Source organism: Anarrhichthys ocellatus, unplaced genomic scaffold (assembly GCF_004355925.1).
Source record: "Anarrhichthys ocellatus isolate YVR2014 unplaced genomic scaffold, GSC_Weel_1.0 scaffold63, whole genome shotgun sequence".
Classification (NCBI taxonomy): domain Eukaryota; kingdom Metazoa; phylum Chordata; class Actinopteri; order Perciformes; family Anarhichadidae; genus Anarrhichthys; species Anarrhichthys ocellatus.
The window spans coordinates 1,930,922-1,953,025 of NW_022280093.1; the positions used below are offsets into that span (position 1 = coordinate 1,930,922).

The 22,104-nt window shown below is 41.0% G+C and overlaps 3 protein-coding genes across 5 annotated transcripts in view; 1 reads left to right on the forward strand and 2 right to left on the reverse strand.

The window, feature by feature from the left end:
- Nucleotides 1–2,602, forward strand: part of idi1 (isopentenyl-diphosphate delta isomerase 1) — a 5,975-nt gene extending 3,373 nt beyond the window's left edge. The window contains exons 6-7 of the mRNA XM_031872345.1: nucleotides 116–220; nucleotides 368–2,602. Coding sequence (XP_031728205.1) covers nucleotides 116–220; nucleotides 368–580 — 318 coding nt within the window. The 3' untranslated portion in view covers nucleotides 581–2,602. The remainder of the gene's footprint in view (nucleotides 1–115; nucleotides 221–367) is intronic.
- Nucleotides 1,526–10,895, reverse strand: LOC116397153 (copine-3-like). 2 transcript variants are annotated; one of them, XM_031872338.1, is made up of 17 exons: nucleotides 10,798–10,895; nucleotides 10,090–10,253; nucleotides 9,467–9,646; nucleotides 8,947–9,021; nucleotides 8,792–8,863; nucleotides 8,609–8,689; nucleotides 8,190–8,279; nucleotides 7,463–7,561; nucleotides 7,036–7,122; nucleotides 6,891–6,950; nucleotides 6,655–6,788; nucleotides 6,373–6,427; nucleotides 6,200–6,251; nucleotides 5,945–6,078; nucleotides 3,953–4,189; nucleotides 3,507–3,619; nucleotides 2,731–2,818 (listed from the first exon to the last, which is right to left on the reverse strand). In XM_031872338.1, the coding sequence occupies exons 2-16, from the start codon at nucleotides 10,219–10,221 to the stop codon at nucleotides 3,509–3,511; spliced, it is 1,599 nt and encodes a 532-aa protein (XP_031728198.1). In that variant the 5' UTR covers nucleotides 10,222–10,253; nucleotides 10,798–10,895; the 3' UTR covers nucleotides 2,731–2,818; nucleotides 3,507–3,508. The 2 variants fall into 2 exon arrangements, with proteins under 2 accessions (XP_031728197.1, XP_031728198.1); XM_031872337.1 differs by lacking the exon at nucleotides 3,507–3,619 and having other exon boundaries at nucleotides 1,526–2,818.
- Nucleotides 10,896–11,812: 917 nt separating this feature from the next.
- Nucleotides 11,813–21,201, reverse strand: LOC116397145 (copine-3-like). 2 transcript variants are annotated; one of them, XM_031872322.1, is made up of 17 exons: nucleotides 21,073–21,196; nucleotides 20,011–20,199; nucleotides 19,686–19,865; nucleotides 19,461–19,535; nucleotides 19,272–19,343; nucleotides 18,667–18,747; nucleotides 18,428–18,517; nucleotides 16,625–16,723; nucleotides 16,351–16,437; nucleotides 16,022–16,081; nucleotides 15,694–15,827; nucleotides 14,950–15,004; nucleotides 14,807–14,858; nucleotides 14,278–14,411; nucleotides 13,867–14,103; nucleotides 13,644–13,758; nucleotides 12,844–12,932 (listed from the first exon to the last, which is right to left on the reverse strand). In XM_031872322.1, the coding sequence occupies exons 2-16, from the start codon at nucleotides 20,167–20,169 to the stop codon at nucleotides 13,648–13,650; spliced, it is 1,626 nt and encodes a 541-aa protein (XP_031728182.1). In that variant the 5' UTR covers nucleotides 20,170–20,199; nucleotides 21,073–21,196; the 3' UTR covers nucleotides 12,844–12,932; nucleotides 13,644–13,647. The 2 variants fall into 2 exon arrangements, with proteins under 2 accessions (XP_031728181.1, XP_031728182.1); XM_031872321.1 differs by lacking the exon at nucleotides 13,644–13,758 and having other exon boundaries at nucleotides 11,813–12,932; nucleotides 21,073–21,201.
- Nucleotides 21,202–22,104: the final 903 nt, after the last annotated feature.

Below are 22,104 nucleotides of genomic sequence, written 5' to 3' on the forward strand. Positions count from 1 at the left end.
TGTGTGTGTGTGTGTGTGTGTGTGTGTGTGTGTGTGTGTGTGTGTGTTTTGAGTCCTGGCTTCTGCATTTAATGGAAGAGGATTATGAAGGATTGTGGTGGTTCTGTCTCCTCAGGTGACTCCAGATGAAATGACGTACCTGACAAGGATCCACTACAAGGCCCAGTCAGACGGTGTGTGGGGAGAACACGAGATTGACTACATCCTCTTCATGCAGAAGGTTTGTGCTTTAGTGTGTGTTGGACTTAAGAGTTGAGTTACATATCAGGATATATATGTAATGTGTATCTGGACCCCCCCGTTTGTATGCCTGCATTATGTCTCTCAGCTTTACATTGTGGACAATAACATATTTTTCTCTCTGAAGAACGTGGAGTTGAGCCCAGACCCCAATGAGATCAAAAGCCACTGCTACGTGAGCAAGGAGGAGATGAAGGAGATGTTGGAGAAGGCCAAGCGCAAAGAACTGGAGATCACGCCCTGGTTCAGCCTCATCGCAGAGACCTTCCTCTTCGAGTGGTGGGACGATCTGCAGAACCTTAAGAAGTTCATGGATCACAAAAATATCCACCGCATGTAGCCAAAGCCAGGATCGGGCTCTACCTTCAGTCATGTCAAACCTGTGGTTGTAGTAGTTCTTGCTTCACATACAAGCATAGCCAGCTGAGCTGCTAGAAAACACCAGGCACGCTGAAATATGAGTATCACTGGCTACTTTTCCCCAGGAAGTAGTACGTGTAGGACTTCTACACCTAAAGAGGAGGCGGAGAATGTCTTGCTAAACAGGGTGATGTGGTTCATAGTGGATTTGTAGCTCTTGAGTTGCATTCATCTACACAAGTTGATGCACGTAGGGCTGGTAGGGTGACTCTTAGTCTTAAGTATTTAGTTCACAAATAGATTATGAATCAGTTCTGGTAAGCTGCACACTGGATTTACAGAGTGAACTGCAGTAAAGACATTTCACATCTTACGCTACTAGGAGGCAAAATGCAATCTCGTTATCGACAACTAAATGAAGAGAATGGCCTATTTTTATATAAAAACTTAAAAGTGCCCGAGTACAGGTTATTAGGTTGGGATGTATAGTGTCTCCAAGTAGTGATGTCACAACAACCAATGTCGCCTCTGTGTATTGTAATTATATCAATGAACAAGCTGCTTTTGCACTCTTTTACACAAAGTGTTTGATTGTGGTCTGATGGCTGTATTTACATGTGTGTATAAAAGAACGGCTTGATGTCAATAATGTGACAATATTAGAGATCAAAATATCACCTCATTCAATAATAATTTGGTCAAATAGATGGCGCTTTTGACTTGGTGTAACACACATCAGTTCACAATAATAAGTGTACACGTACTAAAGGTGTCCCCATTAGGCCACTGCATTAACACTTCTCTACAACTTCACATTATCAAAACACAATCACAAATATTGTCTCTTATGCAATGACAAAGAATAGTACACAAAGGGCTGTTTAATTGCTGAAAGTTGTTAAAGAAATGTTGAATTAAACTTGTGTTGAATAAGAGATGCTTTAATAGAACTGTGATGTACTTTATATTGACACAAAGGCACATTTCTATTATAGCACCAAAGCTGATACGTCAGAAGCATGCTTTCATCGTGCAACCATAAAAACTATCCGTGACCAGATGTCAGTAAGCAGTACTGTATCTCGTTTCTGTGGTGACAGCATGTGTAATACTGATATACATAGTCATATCTATGGAATTGACAGTCCTTGTCCAGGAACAACAGCGAAGTAACTGGCACAATGGTAGACCACAGTAAATGTACACACATACAAGTCATGAGACTGGCACAATACCACCGAATCAATGAGACCACTTTCTAGTCGTCACAATATTTCATACTTAAGGTACAAACCGCTCTGGGGCTACACAGGTTTATAACCGACACACACAGTTTGGCATTTCATTGAGTAATGAGTAAAACGTTAGAGTGCATAAAGAAGCAGGTGCATCCATTAATATTAACAAAGCTACTTGGCTATTTGTACATAATTATGCTACTAGCAGCGCTGCAGCTATTCCACTGAGGATGTAAACAGCGTATATGGGGGGGGGTCCACTACCCTATGATATATATACTGAGTCACACCAGTTTCTCATAATTAAAAGATCCCCTTTGTTATCTTAATGCCTAAAAGACGTTTACAAAACTATTGTAACTGCACACTCCGAATTAAAGAGCCTGCAGCCGACTAGTGAACACACAGTGCAATGTTTGAGTGATTACTTCTGAAACAATGAATGCTTAAATGTGTATTTTTAATACTTTCTTTAAAAAAAAAAAAAAATCTTAAAAGTGCAATTCCCTGCCTATCAAGTTATATTTTCAACAATGGCGGAATGATTATGCTTGTTTCCTATTTCTAATATGCAGTAGCACTGAATAACAGCTAAAATGAACACACAATGCTAAGATATAACAAAAGCTATTTTGACACTTAAAAATACACAGGTTGGTCATGAGTGTGGATGCATTGTGTGTTTGGGGTGGTTGTTTTGGACTAAGCTGCATGCTGGTATTTCCTTGAGGTGGTGAAATAAAGGTTTGAGTAAGGCAAGTGTAGGAAGGACTTTTGTCTAATTGTGTGATGATCTGCTTTATATGTGCAGCAGATGAGATGGGTCTGTGTCTGGGTTCTTCCTCATGTCATCAGATGGTACCTGCAGGCTTTGGGGCAGCATTGGCTTTGGGTGGACTCAGCTTCGTGGTATTGCAAAAGTCCACCAGCTGACCTGGTACTTCTGCCAACACGCTCTTTGCTAACGCTTCTCGGGGACCCTGAAGTGCAAAAGGAAGAGAAAAAACGTTTTAAAAAAAAAGATTTTGTCACCGATTTAATGAAATGAATTCATGAATGAGAAGTAGAACGTCATGCAGATGAAGACAGCTAAAGGGAAAATTCCAACCACCTTTGCTTTTCACTATATTTCGAGAGTTAATTTGTCACAATACCACTTTTTCTGGCAACCTCCAGAGGAGTTACTTGTACTTGTTGCATTTATAGATGGAGTGGGCAGCAACAGTGACAACAATTACAGCAATACTATTGTTTTGTCACTTCCTCTTAGTTTTGTCTCGCTTCCACCCTATTCTCTTTGGAAAAGAGCTGAAGATGCAAGTGTTGATGACAGATTGTTGACTCTGGTGACTATAGTACTATGTACTACAGAACAATGGATTAATCTGCACAAAGTGCTTTTGAGCAGAGGAATTTTCCCTTTAATGTAAACAAGAATGTGTTTCTGAGATCGGTCACCAGTGCTTCATATCCTCACACAGAATGTATTGTACCATCTCTCTCACTCAGCACTGGTGGTGGATCTTTAGCAAAACAAAGTTGGAAAAGAATGAAAACATGAGGATAGCAATCACTACATGCGATGACTCGTGCAGGGAGGCAGTTATTCATATCGGCCAAGCACAGGCTAGGGTGGTGGGGAATTTTATGAAGAAATATTTGGGGTACCCCTATGAAGTATTTGGATCATTGGGAGGCTTCAGTTTGAATATACTGAAGAAGGAGGCCACTTGTTGAGGTAACTCGGCCAATACGCTTTGGGCAAGAGCCTGGCTGGGTGCCTGAAAAGAGATGAATACACAATGCACAGACGTAAGCTAAGTGAGGGCTGAGCTGATGGGCTGGGTTGCCTGGGTTTGGGCATGTATACTGGTTTTAGATCGGGACACTATATATGTTATGTTTGGATTTGAAATTTTGAAGCCAGTTAAACCAAAAATGACGCAGTGAAATGCTCAGAAAAAAGTTTGAAAGGCATGCAGTTTTGTAAAGATATGAATTGGCTTATTAAAGACATATTTCATGAAATTAAAGCAAACCCTATTCACAAACACATAGCTTCTATAAAAGCAATCAGTGCTATAAAAAGGTGATTTTTTTCCACTCCGACTTACATTTTGGAACTGCCGGTATGGCACGAACTGGACGATGTCTCGCATGGCAGTCTCGCCGGTCTGAGAGCGCAGACGTCCATCGTCTCCATCCAGAAACTCCATGGCGCTGAAGTCGGCCCCGCCCACTCCGACGATGATGATGGACATGGGCAGACGAGAGGCGTTGACGATGGCGCTCCGCGTCTCATCCATGTCAGTGATCACTCCGTCAGTGATGATCAGCAGGACATAGTATTGCTTCGGGGAGACGGCAACAACAGAGGTTGTAGATCAATTATTAAATGGCTGAACTGTGTGCAAGTTTTGATAAAGACCCAAATGCTTATTTTTATAGTCTGACAGGATCAATGTCTACTAGGACTTAAATCCAAACCAAATCAAGGGGTTCAGAGACTTCCACATATATTCAGCTATTGACAGGCATACAAGTCAAGGTAATGCCTCTCCGGGGCATTAAATCTAGAAACCATGGGCCTGGCATCTGGAAATAGCTTGAACAGGCAATCACTGTGGTATCATCTAAAAACTCCTGTTGCTCTGGATCAAGCCATTTCCGAATCCTCTTGCACCATTTTGAAATGTGTGCACAAAGAATTAAAAAACGAGTACCTATCCAATGTGGCACATCGGGATGTTTTCTGCAAGTGTTAATGAATTGTGCAACAGCCAGTGGGGGTGCAAGGGTAAATATGACTATTGGACTTTCTACTCAGGATGGTTTCAGCCAAAATACTAATAATGATGAACTGGAAGGACAGTCTTCCTTTGCAAATCATTTATGGTTTCATGTTACTTCATCTGTCAAATATTGAGTCTCTGTGCATGCAGACCTGTGAGCCTGTGATTTACTTATTACTCCAGTTAGAGAGAATATCCTCATGCAAAGGTCCAGAACACCACAATGATCTAAGTGCGCTATGATTTAGTTCCATATATATGGAAGTAGCCAACAGTTGTATTGACGTCTGACTGTCAAATCAAATCAATAAAGTTCAATTGAATTATATCTCAACAATATTTATTGTCAGATTGCAAATTGAACTGGATGAATTATAAATAATACATACTCTAATAATAAATAAATGTTCTTCTCTCATTTCAAGTAAAATAAGGGCAGCATATAAGAATAAAATAAATAACAGAAATCTTTTGAAAAATGTGAAATTCAGTGAAATTAATTGAACTGAATTGTCCTTGCAGCTTTAAATTCAGTTCATTCAGGTGTGAAGTGACATTATATTTTTTACATCTTTTAAAACGAGTAATTTCAGTGCAGGGACTTTATCTGTGGTTATTAAATCACTTGTTTCAGCTCTATTCTCTCTGTTAACGTCATTGTTGGGCGGTGAATAAATGTGTTAGGATTCTGATCATATTGGGCTCTTAGATCGTTTATTTTCTGCGACTTCATGTCGGATGTGAGTGGATACTTTTGCTCAAAAGATTTGTGCTTTTTCTCGTAGTGACGCTTCACATTACCGCTTTTAATAATCGTCACGTTCTCTGAACATATGAGACTTACTGGTTTTGAACTGATGTGGGAAGAATGAATATATAAGAGTCTGTCTATTCTTGGTTAAAGTGTCTGGTCTCGCTGTCAACTTTTCTCTTTTTGGAGAACGTCATGTGAAATAACTTCTGACTTACATATTATTCTCCTACTCTTCGTTCTCTCGCCCCGTCTCTCTCGTGTGTAAATCTCACTTGAGCTAGAAAATGTATTAGAATACACGTATTTGATTGGCTGAGCAGCATCACGTGATGGGATTGACATGCATGTAATTGGTCGTTGTGTTTCCTGCGCTGCTGAACGAGTGCCGTAAAGGCTGGAAAAGCTGTGCCGGTTAAAATAGAAGTGCTCCATTAAAATTGAATAATTCTCAATCATCTATCGGTTTTAGGTCCAGGGTCCGGATACAGCGCGCTCTGGGTCCGGATCCGGACTGCGGTCCGCCTACTAGTGACCACTGATGTAAACAGGCAAATACTCACCGATGCAGTGGTCTGCTGGAGGGCTTGCTTAGCAAAGCAGGCTACATGGTTGATGATAGGGGAGAAGTTGGTGGGACCGTAGAGTTTGACCTGGGGCAGACACGCCCTGTAGGCCTCCACCACACCTTCAATGCCTACACACACACACACACACAGTAGGGATCATGCTTGTGTCAACACACTACACATTGTCTACAATTGCATATGTAAAGAACTGTCTAAATGTACATTCTGTGCAATGATTTATATACATACCTGTACAAAAGGGATTTGCTGGGTTGAAGTTGAGAGGAAACTCATGGGAAACCTAAAGAAACACAACACCATCAGATTTCAGTTCCTGTGTCAAACTACTGTATGACTTTTCAATCTGATTCAAACAGCAGTCAAATCTTTTTTGTGCGTTTCGTAGTTTTAATAAGTCTTACCTGCCATGTGGGAGGGGTTTGTGCTCCAAAGCCAAAGGCAGGAAACATCTTGTCGCTGCACAGGAAGGAAAGAAACATCATTAGTACATTAGTGACAGATTATTATGTATATTAAAGGCAAACCATTCCAGCCATAAAGAAATGCAAGCTACGTTGCAAATACAGTTGTGTCATCGGGTCATCTCACGTTAGGAAAATCTTTACATATAAATGATGGGGAACTTTGGTGACGTGGTATTTCTTCACATGACGTTTAGAGTGCGTTTCATGTGTTATACATACGTGTCATAGTCTTGGATGACGTTGCCCACAGACCAGATAGCAGAGAGGTACTCGTTGACCCCCTGAGGACTAATGTAATGCAGAGACTGAGGAGACCTGGGGTCCCCGTTGGAGCCTGTGAAGTCAATAGCCACCTGCAAAAAGCATTCATGGAGCCGGCAGACATGCGGAGCTTATTAGTGGTCCAAGAATACAAGTTAATAACAAAGAGGCATTTATAGAGAGACAAGACTTACAGTGAAGTTGATTTGACAGCCTCCCATAATATAATCGAGGAAGGTATACTCCTTCACCACCTGAAAGATAAAATATAAGTTTTATAAAAGAGTATTCGAGAGCATGCAATCTAATCACACAAGAGAACAATGCAACAGTCTATACCTGGCATATCTTCACGCTCACAACACCAGAGTTCTTGTAGCTTTTCTTCTTCTCTTTCTTTTTACTGTTGACACATTCAAACTCTGCCTGAGGACAAAACACAAAAGCGTGGGTGTGAATGCGTGAGGCGCCCTTAAAAGTCAAAGTTGTGTGTTTGAAATTTACATTTTACTTGGAACTACACTAGTCGGGGCTCTTAGCGAGACTAATTCACAAGGACTTTCCCCAAAACCCAAACTAATTACAATAACACCAAATATAAGTACAATAAGCAGCTCCAAGCTGCTTGAGAATGTTGAAATAATGTTTGAAATATTGGCTGTTGCACATCCAAACAAACAATGTAAACACACACACACACACACACACACACACACACACACACACACACACACACACACACAAACACACAAACACACATACATACCGGAGACGTTCGTGATGCTTGCTGGAAGCGTGTCATTGTGGTGTCAAAGGCACCAATAAGATCGTGGGAGCCATCGTTGTCATAGTCATAACACTCAACCTGGAAAAAGGTGAAGAAAATATGATCCAAACTATCTGGACAGCAGTGATACATGGTATTTTTTATGAGTGAACATAGCTTATTAGTTTTTTTGTTGTTTTTTTTTTTTTTAAACCGGAGATGTAGAAAACAGAAGAAACAAAAACATGCAAAAGTGAGATTCAGAACAGAACTCTTTGTAACACTAGCGTACTAGACAGACGACTGAAAGAGGAATGCGTGGTTTCAGACAAATCCGTTTCATGAGACGATCGTGTTGGATGAAGGAAACTTGGAGGGCCTGCGACTTTACTCAGGCATCGTCGTGTGTACCCCCCCCCCCCCTCTACTCCATTCACAAACTTCACCCGTTAAGTGATGGCAGGATGAAAGAAGACAAACACTGTAACACACTGGGTAACTCACTTGTACTGTAAACTTGAAAACAGCTTCCTTCCTGACATGTGCGCTTCAGAAGTTCAAGAAATATATATCATCAAGCTAGTACTAAATACACTCCAACAATGCTTTGAGATATCTGAGAGAGACTATTCACGCATTCCAGATGGGTTGTATTATGTCATGACAGTGAAAACACAGAGTTCCACTCAACCACAAGGATCACGGTTAGGAAGTGTATTTCGGGTACCTTTATCGGTTTCTCCAGGTCTCCTCCGCAGAGAGACTGCAGGGGGATGCGAAAGGGTTTCCATGTTGGGTTCAAGTTGTTGTTCACCACCTGAAGACAGAATTCATGACAATCATACCGGTGCAGACTACTCCATCCAGAACTAATTTATATGGAACTGACGCAGATTCTTAAAAAGGCAACTGAAATCATATTTAGTTGTCGTTTCTGCAGTCAGAAATATTGTCCAGATGTTTGTAAACCTATTGTTAATCTACTTTAACATTAAAAAGGGGAAAAGGGGATTAATTAGCTTAATCAGCGCACTTTTCCCTGGTCAATGTGTATTTGGCATGCGGCAGGAAAGGAATGAAAGGTTAATATGACAACGCTTGTTTAGGATTTGTAACTTTCTTTCCACAGCTCTCTGTCATTCGTACCTCGGTCCTGTGAGCGAGTTGCCATCCAGTTGCTGTCTGCTTGTAGAATTCTAGGTACGGGTCGGACTTCCCAAAGAAATCCTGTAAACAAATAAAGTAATGAAACACATCAATAAGTATAATGTGCCTGAATATTTAAAAATGAATAACAGCCTGTTATACTTCTAAAAGAATCACACTTACCTTGTTATCTAGTTTCCTTGCTTCAACTTCAAAGTTGGCCACCCGGCTATCTTTTATTTCTTCAGCACTGATCTGTGAAGAGAAGAGAAGATAAACAACAGAGGACAAAGCAAACAACACCGCCACCTTTCTCTCTGGCTCTCTCCATCACTCACTGTGATGGTCCCTTTTCCTGCAGGGGACTTGTTCTTCAAGACGAGTGGCCGGGTCAGTTTCTTACTGGACACAACCTAAAAGCAGATACAAGAGCAAGTTAACAAAAGAAGAAGCAAAAGCAAAAGCAGTGGATGAGTGCAACACAGCGGCCTCCTAACCATGAGGCAAGCATGCAAAACAAGCAGGCAGTGAACATCTGGGGTCAGATTACACTGAGAGCCGAAACAGCAACTGTTTATCAGGGACGTTAGTTCTTGATGTGTAACAGTTGTGTTATTACAGCACACAATATGTCCGGCACCCGTCTGATTGACAGTTTTACAGATCTGTCGATTAAATTAACTAATTCATTAGAGTGTTAGTTGACTAAGAATTTCTTTGGTCAGGGACAGCCATAGTTACGTCAGTTTATAATGAATCTTTATACTGATTGGTTTACCAAAAATGTACAAACTTTGTTGGGTGAAACTTAAAGTAAGGAATTGAAACCTTCAACCCAACATGGAGCCAAACACTTACCTGGCCCAAGGTGCACTCCAGTTGCCCCAGGAAGTCGTCATCACTCAGGTCAACAGTTTTGTTGTCGATGTCGTAAATCCCAAACTTCAGTTTCTGCACTATTTCAAAGTAGTAGTCGATGACAAATTTCTTCGCAAACTTTGGGCAGAGGCAATTCTGGACTTTCTCTGTGCGGTCCACCTGTTGTGAAAGGTCGGATTGCTTTATGCTTCGCTACGTGCACACATTTAAACAGTAGAATGTATTGGCCCACATGCACTGATGAAACAGGAAATGGACATGATGTGACTGCTGCTGCTTTACACAACTGACTTTTCTATTTGGGGGTTAACGATTAACACTGCTCTGAGATTTTCTCTTACAGGTGCAGCAGTGACATAACTGCCACACCTACGTAAAACCTATTATTTAAAATATCCCACATTATCTGTTTCTCAGAGCAGGGGAAGATGCTTAAGAATAATTGTTTAACACCGACTGATTACAATGTGTTTGATGTTCAAAATTAAATCAAGCAGAATTAGGCAGCATGGTTATGATTAGGGCAACAGTTCACGAATAGAAACTATAAATCTGTGAGCTCCCGGATGTTGAATGAATCCAGATCCAGACATCCTACTGACCTCGTACCACTGGGATTCAGAGCTGCTCGTTTGAAGCACACACAGAGGGTCAGACTTGGAGCCGATGTCTTTATCCAGGAGATTCTCACAGGACACCGTCAGCTCCACCTTGGTCACACACTGGGTCGCCATGTCTGTCCACAGACTGTCTGACTAGTAACGAGCTGGAGAAGGACAGGCAGAGAGGGACATTACTGTATGAACGTCACATGTTATTCAAATGCATTTCTTTAGGTCTGTGTAAGACAAGATTTAACAGCCTAGAAAGGGGTGTAACCGTTCAACACTGACGTTACCACTAGAAGGGAACTTCCATTAATACAATATTTTGTTTTGGGGGCGGTAACTTCACGCGAGCTGGCAACACAGTGACAAGGAGTGACGTTGTGATAACGTACGTTACGCCACAAATATCAATTGTAGAGTTTTGAGGCTTCAAATTGACACTAAACCCGCGGTGCCTCACTCAAACATGTGTGGTGAACCAGCAACCGTCTCGCGGGAAGTGTAACACAATACCTCAGCATTAATGAGGTTCAGCCGGAAGGAAAAAGCGGACGGGCTGACGTTACAATAAGAGAAAGTACAACGACGAACGCTAGCGAGCTAACCAGGCTGGTTATTGATAACTTAGTAAATTGATAAACAGCTGGTTTGGCTCGTTAACTTTGACCCAAATAGTAGTTGGTGATTTAAATTCAAACTTACCGTTAAAAGTGTTTGGATTCACAATTGGAAAATACTTTGTTGGGTGGTTCTAGTTGCTCGACATGAACGTGACAGCTTAGCAGGATGGTTTCGCCCTCTCAAAGTGACGCAATGACGTGTGTCTGGGCTCTCCTCCTCGAGCTCTGACGTCAACACGACAAAGTTACGCCCACAAAGACGTACAACAACAATCCAGCTTCAAATAGTCACGGCGTGAATTTACCACCTGATTGTTTTTTACTTTTATCTTGGATTTCTTCACCGGTAGTTGTAGTAAACTATTATATCCGCCATGACGCTCTTATAATTAGAGTTGATGTGTAATGAACGTTCCCCATACTCTGATGGTCACTGAGCGAGTTGCATCGCTGTCAGGTTTGAACGTTTTATTTTGAAATGATCACCGGAAGATTCAGTAGTGTGCACATAACCGGAAGTCTTACTGTATTACTCATAGTCACTTTTGCATGGACGGGAACTTGATCAATTTAATATTGGTCTGCAGTTACACACTGTGGCCATCAGAGGACAGAAACGCCCCTTTGCAGGGCTGTTTATCGGATCGCTCCAGGGCTTTATTTCATTGGTAAACAAGGTACACATTGTATTAGCATCAGTATGAACATGACTGTACTTACGCACATGATGGTACAATCATGACAACCTTCAGCTAAAAGTAAAGTCAAAGCTAATATTTTACCAACACTTCCGGTTAAAACTTTCACAATAAATTGGAGGCGAGGCCTCTTACATAGGTATAGCTGCATCGTGACTACAGTGTCGCTCAATAAACGTGTGTGTGCGCTCGCGCGCGTGCGTGCGCACATTAAGAACCGACAAGGAAGTGTGTTCATTGTCTTTAGATGCTCATCCAAGGACAAAGTCCAGTGTTACAACACTTTGGTTGTGTTACACAATGTGTCATTAATATAAATCACTACTTTGTTAAAATACATACAGTACTTCTTTAATGTCATGACAGGAAGGCAGTGGTAAACAAAACGCACAAAAAATATTTTTAAATGATCTAATATCTTTATTTAAAAAATACTGAAATAGAAGCTGGCTATTTTGTAGGTTGACTTACATTTTGTTTTGTTTCTTGCATTGCATATATTTACATAAAATATCAATAAAACAAATTCAATGACAAAGTATATTAAGGCAATGGCACAGTGATCAGTGCATATTAAATATACATGTACACTTATTGAAATGTATTAGGCCATTTTCCTGACAGTCAGTAAAGTGATAAGTTTTACGATCTCTTAAGATGGAGTGAACTTCTAATGTACATCGGTGCAAACATGCATTATAGCTGCATGCATGAACCTTACTGATGTAATCAATCACTTCTAGGGATTCTCATTGTTAACACTCAAACAATATGTTAGCATCAAATGGTGGAACAGAATTTTTAAAAAACAGACTGACATACAAAACAGCAAGTGTACAAAAGAATTGTTTTGGTAGCGTAAAACCTACAAAAGTTAAGAATTTAGGCAAACTTATTCATCCATTATGTAAACATTACTGAATTGTATTTGATATACAGTATATATTTTGATCTGTCCAAAAAATCCATGATTTCAAAGGAAACATTAAAGTGTGAGAAGCAACATACAGGTGGTTATTATATAATATGTCGATCTGGAGGAAATACAAGCATAAGCACGGAGAACACATTAAGTACTCCAGCCCTTTCATGTACACGTTCAGACAGACTGATGAGATGGTTGGACCAAGGACCTTAAATCAAGTCACATTAGTTGAAATCAATGCAGATCAATCAAACAATTAACAATCCTGGCACTTGAGTCACATAGAAGTCTCACAATAAATGTTTAAGTTAAGTACATGTTAGTAAATGTTAGAAAATGTACACAATATCTGTGTACTATGGCTTTATACTACTGTTGCATAGTATTTACAAGTCGTAGCATGACTGCCAGACTGGATGCTGCATGCTCATGTGGTATCCTGAGGGGAGAAGTTGGTCACTGGGGGGGTGCTGATGCTGAGAGGTCAGGGAGCGTGTCGCCGTGGGGGGGCTTCAGACTCACAGTGTTGAAGAAGCTCGTCACCTGACCCGGGACTTCTGCCAAGACGCTCTGAGCGAGCAGTTCTTGAGGACCCTAAAGAGAAGCAGCAGAGGAGAGAACCAAATAAGAGAAGCGGTGAGCGGCGGAGATGAGCTGCAGGCGTCTGTGTGTTGCACTGATTGGATGAATATTCAAGTATGATCAGGATATGAATGTTTCCTAGAGGTCAGTTCCACAAGTGAGGAGCTCAGGACTACGCAGGTGAACGCTGAACATCTCTGTTTCTACACTGACAGTGGCAAATAACCTGCCCAAATAAATTATGCTAATGAGGTGAGTGACTACACTAGCACAGATTATACAAGTGTAATATCAACATACTTCCCCCAACATATAAATGGTATTGGTATGTATTCTGTATGCAATAGTTGGACATTATGGGAAATATGTTTTATTACTTATAACCAGAGAGTTAGATGAGAAGATTAATACTGCTCTCTAACGTCTGAACACTAACTACATGGCCGGTTAATTTAGCTTCACATAGCACAGGAAATAGGTGGAAAAAGCTTATACAATATGCTGTGTTAATGTTATATCTTGTTTGATCCGTACAAAATCAATGTGTAACAACACCTATTGCAGTAGAGACTACAGGAAGTTATGAAAACACCAGAAAAAGAAAAACAGGGTGGTTAATTAAGCAAACTAGGTTGTATAATTACGCTCCTACTGAAATGCATGCAGCTTTGGATCAAATGCGGGTAAGACGGAGAGGAATGGGGGGGCTGGGGGTGCTCCTACATTTCTAGGAAGGACTGGGATCGATGGGGGGCTTCAGGTGAAATAAATTGAAGAAGGAGGCCACTTGGTCAGGCAACTCTGCCAGTACGCTTTGGGCAAGGGCTGCACTGCCTGCCTGAAATAAGATGTATAACACATTCAAATGTATGCATTACTTCATTCATTTTTAAAGAAGCTTATGCGGTGCATGCCTACAAAGACGTCGCTTCATGATGTAGCTTACATTTTGGAACTGCCTGAATGGCACGAACTGCACGATGTCCCGCATGGCAGCCTCGCCCGCAGCAGAGCGTAGATTCCCATCGTCTCCGTCCAGGAACTCCATGGCACTGAAGTCGGCCCCGCCCACTCCGACGATGATGATGGACATGGGCAGGCGAGAGGCGTTGACGATGGCGCTGCGAGTCTGATCCATGTCAGTGATCACTCCGTCAGTGATGATCAGCAGAACAAAGTATTGCTGTGAAACGTTGACATGAGAGGGAACAACACAAGAAACAGAACAGTTGGTATTGTGTGGAAAAGAAGAAGCGATCGAGATTACTTTGTCTCAGTTTAGTAGCTACTTCAAAACCACAGTGACAAACATTTGCACACAACAGACACAATTATAATATTACTTCCAGCAACTCACAGAGGCAGTTTTCTGCTGCATGGCTTGCATTCCAAACTGGGCTACGTGGTTGATGATCGGGGAAAAGTTTGTGGGGCCGTAAAGCTTCACCTGGGGCAGACACTTCTGGTAGGCCTGGACCACACCCTCTATACCTAAAAATCACACACACACGTGATCAGAACTTCAGTCTTATGGGACGTATTGATTATTATTATATACATATTTGCCTGAAATTCAGCATGATCGTATATGGACAGCACGCTGCCACATGGCGATCAAATGTATGGGACAAGGACAAACTGCTGAGCAATGCAACTTACTGGTGAAAAGGTGACACTTTTTGATATATACTATTGAAAATCAAAATTTCTGCTGTAGAAGTTACATGTATGATTTGAACATCCCATACCACGTTTCTGCGGAAGAACAAATTATGCCAATCTCAAGTCATATTGTGATAAACCAAATCTGTGAACAGCTAATGTCCCGTTCGGTCTCATTGAACACACAGCAGTGTGAGTTCACGTTAGCTTCAGTCTACCATCACCTGCACAAAACGGATCTGATGGGTTGAAGTTGATGGGAAACTCGTGGCTGACCTGCGAACACAAACAGTTTTTATATGCATCAGAGAATGTATTGAAAACATATCCAACGTCCAAGTATGTTTGAACTGACACAAACAATCACCTGCCACGAAGGAGGGATCTGGGCTCCAAATCCAAACGCAGGGAACATCTTGTCACTACAGGAAGTGAAAGAAAACAGGTGTTGTTGTCATAGTAAGTTTAGATAAACAAAGGATTAGACTAGAGCCCTTAGGAACCTTTTACATTCATGCTCCTCACAGATTCATTCAGACATGACGGGACGTTTACGGTAAGAGCCGTGTGCTCTGAATGCTTGTCCCTGCATTCTTATATTAAATAGGCCGACACATTTTCACATCGATTGTATCATTTAACTTCATGAGAGAGCAAATTATGTTGATTGTTGTACGATAAACAATAATACACAAACATGGAATACTAGGATATTAAGGTGGGACATCTCCCTTCCTATTAGCTCATGTGCTGCAGAAAGCTGGTCTGTGCTGGTCTGATCACTGTAGTTGTACAGGATTTTTACTTTATCTGCCCGGGATACACTGTAAGGAGAGAATAGTTCGTGTAGACTGATCTGGTCTGACTAAAAAACAGATTTTGTGCCTGAGAGATGATGATTACTGTTAAACCTTGTGCTGCTGCAGTCTTTAGAATTAATCTGACAACTTCAGTGAATCCACAAAAAACTCACATTCACTGTTGGTGTTTTGACTAAATTTGCTACAGGAAATAAAACATGATTTATGGTGTATTGTTCCACTACTTTGTTTACCAACGTAAAACTTTATGTATAATGTATAACATGTATTATGTATAACAATCCATGTACCTGTCATAGTCCTGGATGACATTCCCCACTGTCCAGATAGCAGCCAGGTACTCATTGTAGCCTCCGGGGTTGATATAGTGGAGGGATTGAGGAGAGCTGGGGTTCCCGTTAGAGCCTGTGAAGTCGATGGCAATCTGCCCCGGGGGATGGATTAAAAACAGAGCTAATCAAATAGGATAATGCTTTCACAACATCATAATAAATGCTTCATGAAAACATTAAATCCTCAATATACAATGTCATTAAAAGAAAAAAACGTAAGATGTAGATATCAGGGATATTTCTTTCAGTGTTTCTTCAAAGATTCATAAAAAGATGCAGCACTCACGGTGAAGTTAATCTGACAGCCGCCCATTATGTAATCCAGAAACGTGTAATCCTTCACTATCTGAAAATAAATATTGTTGACAGAAATCATAGAACTGTTGCAAAAAACGTATGTAACAACATGCATGCTGAGGTACTGCATTGTAGTGGTGTTTGAATGTTATAACATAATATTGTGCACGTCTGAATACGATGTTTTTGATGTACAGGTAGCATCTACTGTCATCTGAACATCTCTACGTCACACAACTGACTTCATGTGGAGTACGCATGTACTGAACAAAAACAACTATTCGTTCAGAAAGAAAAAGAATATTCAAACCACAGTACCTTGCACTGCGTTACAACGATAACACCAGAGTTTTTGTATCCTTTCTTCTTCTGTTTCTTCTTGCTATTGATGCATTGAAACTCAGCCTGAGAGGAGCACACACACACAAGGGTACATAAGCATCACTGCCAAGCTTCATATAATGCTTGTTATGAGAAAGAACATGTGGGAGAAGCCTTTTTTTTTTGTTTATGGTTCAGGAAAATGCCAACACTAACAACCATGTACACATGAACACACAGACAGACAGAGGGAGAGAGAGAGAGAGCTCACCGCATATGTTTGTGATGCCTGCTGTATTTGGGAGAGTGTGGTCTCAAATGAGCCGATAAAGTCGTGAGATCCACTGTTGTTGTAGTCATAACACTCTACCTAGGAAACACAGATAGTCAGGAGAAACAAGACAAATCCAGTTAATTCTCTTGAGGGGGAAAGAATTAATAATAGATTAGCATCACTGTGTGAAAATCAAAGCAAATGAGTCAAAAAAAAAAAGCATGCTATGGGGTGAAGCTTCGATTGTAAGACGACACCCTGATATCGAAGAAATGTAACAGAAACACACACACGCAAGCCTTCTAATTGGCTAAAAAAGAGAGGGGGAAGGACCAACTACCTCCTTTAGAGCAAGTCACACAGAGTACCTGCTCAGAATCTGCACCCTGCAGCTTCTGAGCACCTTCAGTGTTAAAGGAAACATGTCTACACACAGCATGGAGCAACCATCTCATATGCTACAGTCTACGAGATGATTAGCTAAGAATGGTAATGGATAACTAAAGAAGGAATCCATCTTAACAGAAAGCATCTACATTTTGGGGATTTTTCCCTTTGGTCAACTTACCTGTTGAAACATAATGTTAATGTAACATTAAATACTGAATGGAGCCAGGTTTATTGTGATCAACAGCACATTAGCTCACAGTGTTCTAGCACACATTAGCTTCATATATCATATGTAAACAGGGACATTAGTACACGTTGATGTGTTGTATTTTGGTATTATTTGTTAACTGAGAAAAACTACCAGTTTGACTTATATATCTTGACTTATAATTTAGCTTTACAAATACTTCCTGTTCTTGTTTAATCCATTTTTAATGAACGCTAGTTACCTGTTAAATGATGCTCTGATCATTTAACAGGTAAGTTGACCAATGAGCCAAACTCCTGAAATTGTTGACGTACTCCTTTAAGACAGACGTAGATGCGTTAAGGACTTGGGCCTGTCCCGTTAAAGACACGGCATCCTTCACGTGAAGAGCACTCACAGTGGAGACAGTGAACTCACTTGCACCGTAGACTGGAAAGCATCCCTTCCTGACAAGTGTGCTTTTTACAGGGTTTGAGGATTGGAAACAAAAAACAACACACATAAACTAATGCTAACATACAGTTTCCTTATTTGTGCCAAGATTATCAGACCCTTAGGTGTGCACACGAGGCAATCAATAAAACATGGGCAGGCTCCTCATTGTGGCCTTGATTCAGTCGGTCTGTGACAACATGAAAAGAAACCAGAAACCATTTTTATTGTCATATACACATACACATACACGAAATTTGCCTTCTGCATTTGACCCATCCCTGTATATAGGGAGCAGTGGGCTACCAATGACAGGTGCCCGGGGAGCCAGGGGTTCAGTGTCTTGCTCAGGGACACTACCACACGTGCCACGGTCGCTGAGCCAAGGCTTCAGGGATCAAAAATGTGTGCTTTTTATTGTTGAGGTTTAGCTGGGCAGAAAGATTATCCTATTTGTAATGTTCCCTGTATCAGTTCTGCTGAATCTCACAGGGCCTTTGCTTCTGCACGGAAGGGAAAACAACTTTGGAAAATTCTAATTTATTCAGTAAAGCTAATCCGTCACTGAACGAGTTCCAGTCACCATTTCATTTACACATTAGGTAACACTACTTAAGACAGGATGAGACAGGAAGGATTGTAAAATGTCCCCCCAATAGAAAGCCTGCATATTACGACACGCAGCGTGAAAGAACACAAACAGTAAAAAGGTCAACATTGTGCCATCAGTCACCATGTCTTACAGTCAACGCGTGTGTGTGTGTGTGTACCTTTATAGATTTCTCCACATCACCTCCACAGAGCGACTGCAGTGGGATTCTGAATGGTCTCCATATTGGGTTTAGGTTGTTTTTCACCACCTGCACCGATCAAAAATCATTTGGACAGTTGACATGCATTCACCGCTTACACTTCAAACTGTCAATACAAATTTAGTCACGACTTCACTTGCCCACGCACTGTCCAAGGATCCTTGGACCACATGAGGACACCATGATTATATCCGTACCTCTGTCCGGTGAGCGAGCTGCCATCCAGTCTCTGCCTGCTTGTAGAATTCCAGGAACGGGTCGGACTTGCCAAAGAAATCCTGGAAATAAGTAAGAAAACATGAAGTCAGTTAAATCAACTCTGAGTATTTTCACTGAGCCTTCATTTTAATCCAGTGGACGTAGAGATATTAATGCATGTATATGCGGATTGTGCACATTTATCAGCCATAGTCAGAGCGGAGAAAAGTGTCAATAACTTAACACGAGAAAGTTCTCTTTAGTTAATCGTTTGCCAGACTTGTATTTCCTTAATGGATGATGAAGTGGTGGAATCGGACTGTGTTTAAAAGCTAGATTTTCGGCTTTAATCGCATGGGAACAAAAACATGTCGACCAGCAACTGAGTCCCTTTCAAACTACATTCTCCAGCTGCACCACAATCCTGCTCACTCAGAAATATTAATATATAATCTCCAGTATTATGGGAATTATGTTCCCTCAGTGCAACCAATCACATCACGAGATGATAGAGAGAATGATTCATTAATCCTACGTATCCAAGCTATCTTAATATTTCTGAATTTCTAAAAAAACAATACAAATGTGCAGTAGCAATCAATACCTTTTTATCCAGTTTTCTTCCCGCAGCTTCAAATTCCACCACCCTGTTGTCTGTTCTTTCTTCAGCACATATCTACAGAACATGAAACAGCTTTGTGTCAAAAATATCAAAGAAGTGCAAATACAGTACGCCAAGGACCACATCAGACATCTCGTAATGTCATTGTCAATCTGAACGACAGGGACTCACAGAGATGGTTCCCTTCCCTGCAGGTGTCTTGTTCTTCATGACAAGCGGTCTTGTGAGTTTCCTTGAGGACACAACCTGGACAGAAAAAAAAAATCAAAAGAGTTATCTTTTCTACCCAGACCACGGCCATGACACCACTTTATGCTCAACTCTAGTGAAAAGAAAGAAGCATGCCGATTAAGCATGTGTGATGATGACTTTTTGTGCTAAACAAAGTGTGCTAACCTGTCCCAAGGTACACTCCAGTTCTCCCAGGAAGTCAGCATCTTGCAGACTGCCGTTTTCGCTGTCAATGTCGTACACTTCGAACTTCAGTTTCTGCACCATCTCAAAGTAGTAGTCAATGACAAAAGTCTTGGAAAATTTGGGATTAAGGCAGTTCTGGATATTCTCCGTCCGGCCGATCTGACACAGATACACGTTTCAGAGTCAACGCCTATTTCTGCACATAGTCAAGACACTCTTTTGACTCACAGCAGGTGTTTGACTTTTCAAAAGGGACAGCAAATGTACGTTGCGGTATCAATATAAAATGAGATTAGATTCTTACCTCACACCAGTGAGGCCCTGAACTGTTCATGTGAAGCACACACAGAGGGTCAGACTTTGAGAAGGCATCCATGTCCAGCAGATTGTCACAGGAGATGCTCAGTGCCACCTTGGTCACACAGTCAGGGGCCCTTGGCCCCGGGGGTCCGCCTGCTGCCATCACAGCCTGGAGGACACACACTCACAAGAACTGACGAACACAAACACAGTTACACACTTTATAGACCACACCCACCCGACTGAGCGACGGCTTTATACTGAGAGCAGCAGCCATCTGTACTTTGTAAAACATGTGCTCCATCGCCGTCTGTTTAGCGGACGTTAATAATGTTTACTTGTCAAGTTTAACTTTGTCTCAATGTAGTTTTACAACGTTTGCCAGTTGACACGCCCAAAATACGTGGAGCCTATGAAGACCCAGTAAAGACGCCAAAGCTTGTTATACATATGTTTATTAACAGTTAATAGAAATGTATCGCGAATAGAGCACATTGTATGATTCCTTTTGTAAATTCGGCAAACACATGATGGACTTACAGCCCCTTTAGTTGTAATAAAACGTAGCTGCTGGAATCTATAATACGCCACATAGCGGTGAATCACAGTAAAACATTCGCCGTTGCATCATGTGGTCTATCCATTATAAAGAGAATTGATTTACGTTTACGTAATTTCATTAACGTAACGTTAGCGTTAATGGAAAAAAACAAACTGACCGAGCTGTGGCTAACGTTGCCGTTAACGTTACTAACGTTGGCTAACGACGCAGGACGTCCGTAAGACACTTCACTCACGTTTGCTGTTAAATCGATGAAATATAATGGGTATTAACGAGCATTACTAACGTTACCTAACGTTGACTTAGCAATACTTAACTTGAACGAGTTGACGCCTTTTTTGTTTCAGCTAAAGATCCCGTGATACCAATAAAAGTTTAACATGGTAGCAGTCCTGTAGCTTTAAGTAACGTTATTACATAAAACCTTTGTCTAACGTCATATTTACTTTTATGACAAAAAAAACTGCATATTGTCAAAAGGAGTGTTCACTTTATACGTCCTACCTTGTGAGCTAGCTAGCTGAAGTGGTTTGGTGTTAGCTGTCAGTAGCAGATAGACAGAGGAGCTCGCGCTGTGTGGGCGGGGCCCACTGCGCTCGTTTCCAGCCAGCCAGAGGGGCACCCATCAGTCACCCATCAGCCCGCTGCAGAGGAAAGCGATGCACCCACCGTTTTGTCAACTTAAACAAAATATAGTAAAGCTGGTAAACCACTTGGCTACATACAATACATAATTAGGTTTAGACAATCGTTACAAACACCACCAAAAAAGTGGAAATTTGATAAAATATTACAGCTGTGGAAAGACTTCCTATATAGATATACTTTAAGAAAGTCATGCAGAAAACCCAAAAGCCTACATTTGCCAGTCATGAAAGCCTTCAGTCAGACAACAACTGGAGCATCAACAGCATAAAGACACCTCAAACACCCACTATGAGAGAACTGTGGTTCAGTGTTGTGGACATTCATAGACACAGCGTCCAGATTCAATTAAATCAAGAGTTGTTTTTGTTGTTGATCATCTTTAGTCCTTTCTTCCTTCCAGCCATCCAACTGGAACCCCCAACAGTTTTGATAAAAGAATCCAAAAGACTACACTAAACTAAGTAATGTCACTGAATGAACAGCTTGAAGAAATTCATGATTCACAAATGCAGCGTTTCTTAACCTTTTTCTGAACTGTGTGGCTAGTTTACAAAGCAGTTATTAGTCTTCTCCAATGACCCGCACTCGTATCAAGTGACACGAGGGTTGAAAAACTCTGTATTAATGACTAACATGGATACATGAATTCATTATTAGTATGCATGTTATTTCTTACTGACAGTTGCATACATTGTGAAATATATTTTAGTTGTAAAGTTAGATAAACCTAAATATAGATCACTGTACCGTGATGCGACGTATGTCTGCCAGTGGCAAAATGTTTCCCTCAGCAGAACAATGCCACAGTGCCAGAAGAGGCAACATCTTCAACTCAGTGTCTTTGTTGTGAACATAAATAATCTGAAAACACTGATGCAGGTGAAAAAA